Source organism: Trachurus japonicus, chromosome 21 (assembly GCF_045865225.1).
Source record: "Trachurus japonicus isolate A0001 chromosome 21, Traja_1.0".
Taxonomy (NCBI): domain Eukaryota; kingdom Metazoa; phylum Chordata; class Actinopteri; order Carangiformes; family Carangidae; genus Trachurus; species Trachurus japonicus.
This window is the reverse complement of record NC_140927.1, coordinates 24,615,422-24,627,583: the sequence shown is the minus strand read 5'-3', so window position 1 is coordinate 24,627,583 and position 12,162 is coordinate 24,615,422. Positions and strand designations below refer to the sequence as shown.

General features: G+C 41.8%; 1 protein-coding gene across 2 annotated transcripts; it reads left to right on the top strand.

The window, feature by feature from the left end:
• Positions 1-863: 863 nt before the first annotated feature.
• On the top strand, positions 864-2,865 carry olig2 (oligodendrocyte lineage transcription factor 2). Of its 2 annotated transcripts, none has more exons than XM_085765574.1 (2): positions 864-987; positions 1,298-2,865. In XM_085765574.1, exon 2 carries the CDS (start codon positions 1,305-1,307, stop codon positions 2,127-2,129), a length of 825 nt encoding a protein of 274 aa, XP_085621700.1. In that variant the 5' UTR covers positions 864-987; positions 1,298-1,304; the 3' UTR covers positions 2,130-2,865. The 2 variants fall into 2 exon arrangements, with proteins under 2 accessions (XP_085621700.1, XP_085621701.1); XM_085765575.1 differs by having other exon boundaries at positions 899-972; positions 1,278-2,865.
• The last annotated feature ends 9,297 nt before the right edge of the window (positions 2,866-12,162 follow it).

Here is a 12,162-nt window from a genome sequence, read left to right as displayed (position 1 = left end):
GTCAAGCCGGAGGCCCCGCGAGCTCCTCCAGCAGCAGCAGCAGCAGCAGGCCGCACGAGCACACCGCGCGCTCTCTGCAGACTAATTGAAATGTTACGGATCATAACCGTTAAAAACAATTTTGCACACTTCATTAATTAACGTCGAAGATGCACTTTAAACGGCAGCTGCTGGCCGACAGCGGGTAGAAACGGAAAACACCATATTTACTCCAAAATCCGCAAAGCCGGAAACATATTGCGCTGCTCACGAGGCTTCGACCCGTTATTACCGTTCATTAGAGCGCGCGACGTGATTTCATGCTCCACCGGGTTATTGACTAAAAATAAAAAACGAGACGAGGAACGAACTTGCTTTAAAAATTATGATCCGATTAATGAAATATTATTGATTATTAAATATAAACCTTCGATAGACTATTAATTTTCAAGTAACTTATTATTTTGGCACAATAAAATAATAATTCAAATTCATGCAGATCATTAAATGAGATCTTATTTATTTATTTTTTGCCTATAATTGACTCCGGATCCTTAATAATACAAACAAATTAATCAACTTCTGATAAGCAAAATGTGGCAAAATCTGTGTTATTATAATAAAATCAATCCACGCGTACGGGCCGAACATTTTCACAAGAAGGAGCCATATGTAGGAGGAAGTGTGTCTGATTTCACTTAATAGTGATGCTGTGTGCTGGTAATTACATCAGGCTGGAGGACCCTCCGTCACCCCTCCTCCTCCCCCTCTCCCCCCTCCCTCACCCACCCTGCGCAGAGCTGATTGGTCGCGGGGTGGCAGCCGGGACAGACACTGCGTTGTCCCGGTGAGGCGGCCTCTGTGCGCCTCAGCCCCGCTATAAAACCCTGCGGTCACACGCAGCCGTGCCAAATGGGCTGTCACACATGCGGTTTGGAGTAACAAGTGGATTTGACATTTAGGTTTTCTCACCGTCGCGCTTGGAAACACTCGGTAAGTGATTTAATACTTCTGTAATTAGTGGCATTTTCACCAGAATGTATTTATTACTGAGGCAAGAGGAGAGACAGTGTGGGAAAGAAATGTATAGGGGACTCACTGATAACTGATCTCCGATCGATTATCGGATGATCCAATGTCAATAGAGAGATTTTAAAAGAAAATTAGTCATAACTGTCAAGCTGTTTTTAAATGTAATCAGTATTGATCTTCAACTGATACAATTACAGTCACTAGAATAAAGTGCACGGTCTCTATAATGAGTTCACTTCTATAACTTTCTCTGTGTGCGTCCTCAGAGCTCTGTAGCCTACTGGACCAGAACCATGGACTCTGATACGAGCCGCGTGTCGAGCAGACCGTCCTCCCCCGAGGTGGACGACATCTTCATCTCCACCCTCAAGAAGTCGGTGCACGGCTTCTCCGGCGCCGTGTCCTCCACGCAGAGCGACTCTCCGTCAGACCTGGTCGGTCTGCGCGGCCTCTCCGCCGCCGAGGAGGAAGAAATCGCCCTGCGCATGGCGTCCAAGAAAAGCGGCAAACTGCTGTCAGAGAACGAGCTGCAAACCATCCGCCTCAAGATCAACAGCCGCGAGAGGAAAAGGATGCACGACCTCAACGTGGCCATGGACGGGCTGCGGGAGGTCATGCCCTACGCGCACGGACCGTCGGTGCGCAAACTCTCCAAAATCGCCACCCTGCTGCTGGCGAGAAACTACATCCTGATGCTGAGCAACTCGCTGGAGGAGATGAAGCGCCTGGTCAGCGAGATCTACGGCAGCAGCGGACACCACGGCGGCTTCCACCCGTCAGCCTGTGGGACTATGACACACGCGGGGCCGGTGCCGGGACACCCCGCGGCCTCCCACGCCCCTCACCCGGCGGTGCACCACCCGCTGCTCCCGCCGGCCGTCTCCACCGCCTCTCTGTCCGCGCCCGGCATCTCCGCCGTCACCTCGGTCAGACCCCACCACCACGGACTCCTCAAAGCCCCCGCCGCCGGCGCAGGGCCGGTGCTGGGCAGCAGCTTCCAGCACTGGGGCGTTGGCACCGGGATGCCGTGTCCGTGCAGCATGTGCCAAGTCCCGCCTCCGCATGTGTCCAGCATGAGCAGCGTCGCCATGCCGCGGCTGGCCAGCGACTCCAAGTGACTCCAGACTCCGCGGACACGAACTTTTTCTGGGGTTGTCACAGACTCTCTTCCTACATTGTTACGCTTTTAATTTATCTCTGTTGCTGAATCCGTTGCGTTCACGGAACCAGTAAAAAAAAGAAAAGAAAAGAAAAAAAAAGACCAATGCATTGATTTTTCCTCACCGGGACATTGGGGGGGGATTTGCAACTAACTTAGTGTTTGATGGTAAATTAACCTCAGCTGTAACAGGTGTTTCCTAAAGCACAACGAAGTCCACCCTCTTTACTGGAAACATGTGATGCCACATTTATTTAAAGATCAGATTGACTGAGCTGATTTTCTGTTCTGTGGGCCTGCAGAGAGGAAAAAGGTCTCAACTTGAATCAAACCACAAATATAGAGTGTAAATATGTAGATGGATTATTCTGTTTAAATAGTCTGAGATATTATATATTAGAGTCTTGTTAATGTGTGGGACGACTCCCCCAGCCCTGTTGCACCTGCTTTATTCTGTCCGTCTAATAATACAGCGCATCTCCCTCTATTTTCTGCCCATCAGGGCTGTCAGTCAGTCACTGCCCGACACACTCACACACACACACATCCACAATGACCACTTCTTTATTTTTTTAATAAAAAAAACAAACAAAAAGAAAATGATATTTATTTACTTATTTCGGGCGGGAATTTCAGATGAATCTCTGATGATGATGTTGGGGGGTTTGAAATGTAAAATAAAGACGATTAATTGAAAAAAGTGAAAAGTTTGATGATGTCTTTCTTTGTCAATGTTTATAATGATTGATGACATTAATGATTAACAGGCAAACAGATAAACACCATCAGGCCTACACATCAAAAACTGTGTTTTATACATAAAATAGCCTAAATAAAATAAATAATAAACATCATGAGAAATAACTGTATTTTAAGCTTAAATAAAAAATATATAACTGATATCTCTATAACAGAAAAATTGTTTTTTATCATCATTATTATAATTTTGACACATGAAGAGAATTTCTCAGATTTTATCTGTGCATAGCTGTTATAAAAATACTGCAGAGTGGATTCAGAATTCAACTAACAAGAAAAATATGAGGCATTTTTGTCTGTGGACTTTTAAAATTATAGTCCCAAAATCATTGTATGCTAAAAACTCATGATGAGCATCTGATAATACTTCTACTTCTTCTTTTTTCATCAATTTGGTCGCAAATGGGTATTTTATTTAGGATAAATTGCTAAAATTAACATATTTTATTAAATTTGAATACTTTATGACAGATTGGTCTTTGTGTCCAGACCTTCTCTCTTCTGCTGGATGATGCTCAGATACTTCATTTGGTTGGAAATGAGCTGAATCTTATATTCAATCCAATTCAACTTTATTTATAAAGTGCATTTCAAGCACAAGGCAGACTCAATGTGCTTCACAACTGGTCTACATACTTACAGTAAAAACTGTCATAAAAAATCAATTAGAAATCAATCGGAGAGTTCAAGTAAACAATCATATGTATGCCATTTTCACCACATACACTTAAACTCACACATGTGCACACACCCACACAACCACACATGCACACACACAGTTCAACAGAACGCTGTCGAAAAAGATAGGTTTTTATAGACGCCTGTATGTCCAAAAAAGACTGATCGATACCAGATACTGAAGACATCTATTTTTAATTTTTTAACCTGTATAAGAAAAGGGCACTGTCCACTGAAAACTGCATCTGGAATCATCATCAACATTTTGTAGAAAATCGACATGTAAAAACAGCCGCCAAAGGACGATGCGTATACGCTCAAAAGTTGTGCCACATGCAGAAAAGCAGCCAGTAATGACAAGTAAAGGCCGGTACACTTTAGGAAAAGGCAGCAGCTGCATAGCAGATTGTGCATGCTGTTGCAATGTTTTCCAAAGGCTTTTGAAGCTGGAACGATATGAACTAAATCTCTGAATATTCATGCACGCATTTGTTTATTCGTCTCATTACTGGAATTGAATTATTCAGAGTCCTCCAGCGTTTTTGTAGGACGTTTCAAAGAGGAAGAGGTCACCTGGTGCAACACAGCAGAGATACAGTCTGAGTACAGGTGAGGAAGAAGACAAGAAAACATCAGCCATGTTAGAAAAATTGAAGATAAAACCCTGACATACTTTTACTGTTAAACCCATCCTTGATGTGACTGCTCGACTGTTAAAGATTCATTAGCCTCCAGGTTTCCATCACATCACTATATCTCTTTGCAGAATCAGAGGGATCCACATTTAGGACAAAAGGACAAGAGACATTTTCAGCTGTTTTCAACTGAAAATTTGACCCATTATGTGTCAGGTTAGTTTAGTATGAGAGGAGGCAGTAAGAAGAAGAAGAAGACGTGTTTGATCTCTTATAGCCACATCATCAGCCTGTAAATACAGCCACAACCTTTATTGTTATTCAAAAAGTAAACGACTGGATACGACTGAAGTTGTCACGTTTTAGTTTTGCTCTTTTGCATTTGGTCTTGAAACAATGATCCTATGAGTCAAACGTTTAATTTTCATATTTTGTGGATATTTGTAAATTGTGTTTTTGGCTGTTAATGAGTAGAACTGTTGCACTAAAGCAAAATCACACTCATGGTCGTGATGTACTGAATATCACATGGCAAGTTGTTTGTGTGGACTCAACATCTTTCAACTAACGTAAGTGTTATATTTTGTTGTTATTCTTGCAGTTCAGTGTTCAAATATTGGCTGTGTTTGTTATGATGTGATATTTCTGGCAAAAGAATAAGATACGAGACATTCAGCTGTTTCGCTTTTGAAGGCACATACCTCAGTTTTCTCAGCAGATGCAACAAGTCTGATTTCTGTCATTTCCGTTTGGGATGTTGAAAGCATTCCTGGGAAAAATGTAACTGTAACCTGCAAAACAGATTTAAAAAGAGGCAATAAACAGATTGAAAATGTGATGCAGTGTGAGTATTAACATGCACAAAATAATCTGAAACCCAGTAAATCACTTAAAAAGCCTCACAGTTAAGTTCTGCTCCATCTGCAGTTTCCCCTCACCTTCACCTCTGATTTCTGCAAACAGCTGCTTTGAGAATTAACAAACCAGTTTGATGGCACATAAAGGGAGAAGTTGTAGGATTATTTGTCTTAGAACATCTGCTTTACCTCAGGTATCTTTTCCCCAGAGCCGCCCGAGCACCATTTGTCAGTGCAAAATGCAGTTAACATGGATCACATTGTATCGTATTGCAAAAATAATTAGACCTCCCTCTTCCCCACGGTTCCCTCTCTTCAGTGTAAATTTCAACAAGTAGGCTACACAACAAACAAATATCATCATATCAAAGTGTTATTTCACTGTAAGCTTCAATGCTTCAGTCTCTGACCTTTACTTCACAGACGAACATGTATTTTTCTCCAAAGTTATTAAGAAACTTAATGTAAAATAAAAAACTATTTTTCCAAACTGTAAAATGATGATAAGCTCTAACTACAGATGAAATATAAAGTCCAGTCTCTTTCAAACTCCTCAACTTTGTATGCTTTTTATCTATAATTCATGCACTCTGACACTTTTAAAGCTCTGGGTTGGATATAGGCCCAAAAAACAAAACAAAACAAAACAAAACATTGTCAGTGGACACCGGCAGCAATAGGTTTTCCCTCCTAAACATTGTGGGGCAACAATGTGGTAGTTGGCAATTTACTGAGCATGGCCCAAGAGCTCAACATGCTGCAGCATAAGAAAACAACTGCAAAAACACAAACATGCTGCAAATTCAGAAAACTGTGACACCAACAACAAAAGCCCACTAACTTAAAACTTGTATAATAAATACAACATCAGCACACGCTGTAAGACAGCCATGGTGGTCTAGTTACTTGTGTAAACAAATGCAGCCATAACAGTTAAAAAAAAAAAAAGAGTTAATGAGGTGTCATTTGTTAGCTGAAAGTTAGTTTTTCCACTGGTAAACCTCTTTAAACTTAAAACTGGGCTGAATTTGCTTTACCTCTATAATAAGAAATAATAGAAAACACACTGATTGATTACGGATTGTAGGCTACCTTCAGCTTGGCCTCCATGCAGCCTCTCAGCTCCTTCTATACCCTCCACATTTTCTGGGCAAAGAAAGGTCCGGCTGAGACGCCATCTTTGTTATAAAAAAAATTCCGATGGATCTGAACGCGTCATTACGTTTTACGTTTTACACCTACACTCCCCCGATGCCATCTTTTAGCCAGGAAGCGGACAAAAACAAACACACCTGCAGAGGCCCGCAATAGGAAAGAGGAAACCTTTGTGGATTGATGAATAACAGATAAATCTGTTAACGGCGATAATCATAACTCGGAATACTTTTATGAAGAAACCTTTCGTCGTCTGTGAGCTGTGGACACTGGACTACAGGAAGATAAACAATGGAGGAATGAAAGAAGAGTGCAACATGTGTCCAACAGGTAGGCTCAACAAGGCCATTCTGGTTAGAAAGATAAATTATAAGTGTAATCTTATGACCTCTGCTCTGTTAGTGCCTGTCATTAGGACAAGGTTGAGAAACTGAATAGCATGGATAACCAATAGACCTATTGCCCGGCTAGTATTTTATCAAAAGTGCTGGAAAAGATCTTATTAACAAGGGTGGAAATGTTCATTTTAACCATGGATAATCAATTTGTTTTTTTGTTTTTTTTTAAACATAGTGCAGATGTGTATTTATGCTCTTGTTGGCAACATTATTAGGAAAAAGGTATGAGAAAATGAAGTGAGTGAGTGAGTAGGCTATTGATGACATGTTGATACCATGGCACGTGACACTCATGAGAAAGTTTTTCTCAGATAAACACGGTGCTGAAGTTAAAAGAGAAACTGACTGAGCAGCATCTTTTCAGCTCTGCAGTGCCTGGGATGATTTAGCCAATAGCAGCTGGGCTTCACATCACTGTGACTGGATTTGAATAAACAGCTTCTCATCCACTGTTGGTGGCAGGCTGACTTAGCCATTGATGCTGAGAGTCGGAGGTTGGTTCTGTGACAGTTTAAATATTCATAACTTTGGACAGAAGGGGAGCATCAGTCTTACACAGTTGTAACTGGGTTTAAACCTTCCTGAAAACACAGCACAGATGTACACCCTTTCAGCTCTGCGCATCATGTTGTGTTAGCTGAAAGGATTAAAGATTGGTGGGATGCATCAAAGGTGGCGGGATAACAGAAAGAGAAACATAGTCTATGATGGAGCAAAGGAGGAATAAGGGAGAGAAGATAAACAAACAGAGGAGCTGTCATAGACAAAGGCAGGATTTAACACTTACAAGGGAATAGATGGAGCTCTAAGGTGAATATGAGACCTCACAGGTCACTCTTTCCCATGGGACTGATGTTTACTTCAACACAGCTCATCTGCCCCCTCTGTACCAACATTAGACACTGTGATGTAGCCTACCCGAACACACAGAGAAACACTGACTGTACTGGCAACAAGTGGCGTCTTAGCCAAAGATTTAGCTACTTTTTTCTTTTCCTGAGACTTAGGATATTTGATTAGACATTTTTGGTGTCACTGTGAGCTGCTCAGTATAAATGCTTTAAACCTCATCCACACTATGGGGTATGTTGTAGTAAACACCAGTTCTTGGCCTATTAATTGTATTCACATACCATCACCATTTGAACAGAATGGGAGGTAATTAAGATATAGGATTATTTTTGTTACAAATCTGTTTGGTTCATTCTTTCTGCATTATATCTGTCTGCAAGAGTTTCTTTCTTTCTTTCTTTCTTAAAACAGCTACAGTGTACAACTTTACGATACAAAAGACAAATTCATGTTTCTGTTGACGTTTCAACATTGTGTTGTGGCATGTGGGAGACATTCCTGAAATTATCACTGTGATGTGGATGATTTGTCATAACAGTGTGTGTGTCCAATATTGATTGAATCTTGCACAAGTCTCAGTGTCAGTCATAGTCAAAGGTCGTTGAATGCCAGTGTAATAGCTTCCTGATATCAATTAATCGTATTAGCAGATCAGTTAGTGGATTGTATTATTGCTGATATAGAAGGTCTAAGTCGAGGAGTTTCAATCTCTTCTTAGAGCTTAAGGCCAAATGGGTTGGTGATCAAACAAAGAACGTAAAGGCTACAAAATTCAAACTTTTATATGTTTATTTCAAATATTTTGTCTCTTTTTGTCTCTTTGTTAAAGAGAGGACTTCCTTTTTGATCAATGCCGGAGAACCAGAGAAAGTTGGGGAAGTTAAAGACAAAATGAGCAGCAGCAACATCCTGGATGAGCTGCAGAGAGATTTGAGCTGTTTTTGGTACAGACAAGGTTGTATGAACCGATCAGGTCCACAGAGTTAATGAAGGAATAATCACTGGTAACAGGTCAGTTATGTGTTTGCAGTTTGGGCTGAAAGCTGGAGACGCACGGCCTCAGTGTGGCTGCATTTCATAAATACTGCAGTTTTCTGAATTCATTTGAATTCATTGTAGTCTGAGAAGTGAGATGTGTACACTGGCTTCCAGGTGCTGAAATCTGGCAGCATTTACAAATATATCAGGAGTTTAATGTAAACGAAAGTTAAATACTTAAACCACACTCCTGAGTGGTGTGTGTGTGTGTGAGAGAGAGAGAGTGTGTGTGTGTGTGCCTAATAATCTATGAAGAGCAGCAGATGAACTACTCGATCGGGTGGATCAATGTGTTTAGTAAAAGCCCAATGGGACAAAGACAGAAGGGAATGAGAGAGAGAGAGAGTAAAGGAAAGCCAGAGAAACAAAGCGAGAGAGCAGAAGATCCATTGAGTGTGTTTTTTGTGGCTGAAGAATTGTCCCCAGTGGCTTTGAAAGGAGGGATAATCCTGTCAAGTAAGCAGACCTTTGGATATTCATGACTGGCCGAGCGGCTCGGCGGACTGAAGGAGGACACAGTCAGGATGGGATTAAACATCAAAGTGCATCTGAGGAGCGCAGGACTGGGACATAGATCAACCAATGCAGAAACACAGAGGTATCAGAGGGGTGTGCTGGGGGGCCAGAGGGGACCAGTGGGGACCGGTTGTCTGCTGGGTGGACAGCATGTTGACTCCAGGATGAGAGGGCCTCCTATACATACACTTATACCATGGTGCGTGCACCTGCCCCCCAGTCTGAGAAATACATAAGCATCCACTTAAGTCAGAAAATAAAGTTCTCATCATGTCTGTTGAAGAGAGAGCAGACACAATCCCATCCACGCATTCATTTGTAGCTTTTACTCTGGGCTTGTTTCCACGGTTTGGACAAAAAACTCCTTCATTTTGATTTAAGTAAATATTATGTTTGATCATCTCTTTGACAACTTTATGACAACAGTTTGTGCAAAATCCAGTGGGAATTAAGAAAGCAGAGGCTTTTTGGTATTAGGACTGTGGTTTATAAGTGACACATTCAACAATCACCTATGGGTCATCTTATGTCCTTGGTTGCATACGTACCTTCAGCCCTGCAGTGTGTTTACTACACTGCGATTTGGTGTCCTCTGTCCAAGTTTTATGATACCTTCCTTCCTCTGCAATACTAATCTTAGTTTGGCTTGTTCTGCTTAAAAACCAATATTTGGATAATTCAGCAGCAGAAACGATGCTGTGGTTACTCAGGATAATCCATAAACCTCAATGTAAACACTTTTGTTTGGAACTACGTAAATGTGAAGGAATAGAAATGAAGTTAAAGTAGTTGATGTTTTTTTTTATCGAGATATTGAGATAAATTCACATGCTGATGATGGTCTGTACCAGTGTGTGTGTGTGTGTGTGTGTCTGCATGTGTCCACATGTTACGGCACCATCACATATCCTGTGAATGGCGTCCCATATGGTTTGTTGACCATGTCACGCTCATGTCTGTCCCCTGGCAGTGGCCCTGCCAGCGCTGACTGCTGCAGGCAGCTGGGACGCCTGGACAAAGAGACTCAACCTGACAGGATTCAGGGAGGAACATGCACACACACACACACACACACACACACACACACTGGGAATTCTGCTGTCGGCAAAAAAAGGGTGAGAATCTATGCTGAGGCCTTTATGAGATGTTTTAGAAAAAGGCGAATGGATGGATGGATCTGATCTAACATGAGACTTGTATTCTTAAACACTTGAATCAAACACATTCAGCTCAATCAGCTGGGAGGAGAAAAGTATAAGCAAGATGACATAACTATGTTTCTTTATTATGTTTTTAAACATTTTCATGCAAAACATTTCCATGCAACACAGTAAACTGAGATAGCAAGATAAACATTATAGCTGTATGCCTACACATGCATAATCAATTTTGAGAAATACAATATTAATTCATTTCATCTACCATCATTATGTGAATTTTAGGAGCTGGTTTATTGAGATGAAAAGCTGAATGCATTCATTTTTTCTGTGAACCAGTGCAACAAGATGATCTAGTAATTAAAAGAACTAATCTGAAACAGCAGAAAACATGATGGAAAATGACTTTTCCATTTACAGGAACACATAAGACTAAAGACACCACAGTTTCCATCTGAGCCAAGTTTAAAGGAGCTTTGAGGATTTTAGGGCAGAAACTGAAATAAAAACAAGTTGTAGATGTAGATCAACTAGTTTTTGCAGCACACTCTCTGTTGTAGCCAGAAAACAATCTGTCTTTGGTTTGAGGTCTAACCAGATCAGTGTGATTGATTGTTCCTCTACAGGCGCCGCGCCACCCCGAGATGGTGACGTTTTAAAAACTACAACCACAATTTGTCAAGTCACTGAAGCCTGCTATCATGTTGCGCTGCAGCATATGTCCGCTCTCTGAGTTGTTGCTTCCCCGGGGTCTGCTGTTTCATGAATCAAATTAGCACCGCGCTTACAATGGCCGCGCGGTCTGATGATGTGCAGCTAATAACGTGCATAAATATAAGTTTCAGTCCTGCGTGTGCTGTGCTGCGGCCCGTTGGTTAACGCAGTCTCACTCTTGCTAATAGTCAACAGTCCTCAGTGGGAGGCCCGGGCGTGGGTTTGGGCAACATCTGTGATAAACCTGCTTCAGTTTGGTGAGAGTGGGAGTTGAATAGAGAGGGAGAGTGGTGGCTGCTTCAGCCTGATCTCTCAGGTCTTAGTGAGGATTTTAATGTGCTGTGAGGAGCCGGAGCACAGTGGGAGGTGAGTGAGACGAGGACGAGGACGAGGACGAGGAGGAGGAGGAGGAGGCTGCAAGGCAGAGAAGGAGAGATTTCTGGGCTCTGGGCTCAAGGGGGAGGGGAGGTAACTGTGTGTGTGTGTGTTTGTGTGTGTGTGTGATAAAGGGTGCAGGCTGACAGATGTGTCCATCAACGCCTGAAAGAATCATCTTACATCCACTGCATCCATCTGCCAGCTCAGAGTGGCACCATCTCTATCAAACCAGAGCAGTGTGGTAAAATGCAAAATGACTCGTGGTGGCCTGAGAGGAAGAAAAGTTTTTGTTTTTAAATCACATTCAGATGACGGCAACTTTAAAAACTCTCAGCAGCACCACTGGCTTCAGCTGCAAACTCATGTCCTGCAAAGAAAAACGTCATAACCCAAGTGGTATCAAATATGTCAGGCTGAGTTTTAGGGTAGATTTCTTGATTTAAAGAAATATAAGTAAAAGGGAATTTAAAGGGATAGTTCAACATTTTAGCAAATTGACCCATTGCCATAATCCTTATAGTCATAGCAGAAGGTTTGTTACCTTTGACTTTGACTTTATTTTACAGGATAGCCCCTTGAGATGTGCCATCTCATTTTCGAGGGGGTCCATATTATCAACGGAAATACAAACATACATAGCACATTGTAACATACAAAGAAAGTAAGCAAAACAAACAAACAGACAAAAAAAACAAAAACAACGAACAAACAAACAAACAAAAAAAGAACAAACACATGATACAATATAGAGACACAGACGCCCATTCACACACTTTAATTGTCGGTGCAAGCTATTTTTAGAATGGCGGAGCAGAGCCGTGAGCTGCTCAGAGCTACGCTACGGAGGCTCATGGG

Excerpts from the sequence above, each read along its gene's own strand:
- olig2 (XM_085765574.1), top strand. The coding sequence starts at position 1,305 with ATGGACTCTGATACGAGCCGCGTGTCGAGCAGACCGTCCTCCCCCGAG.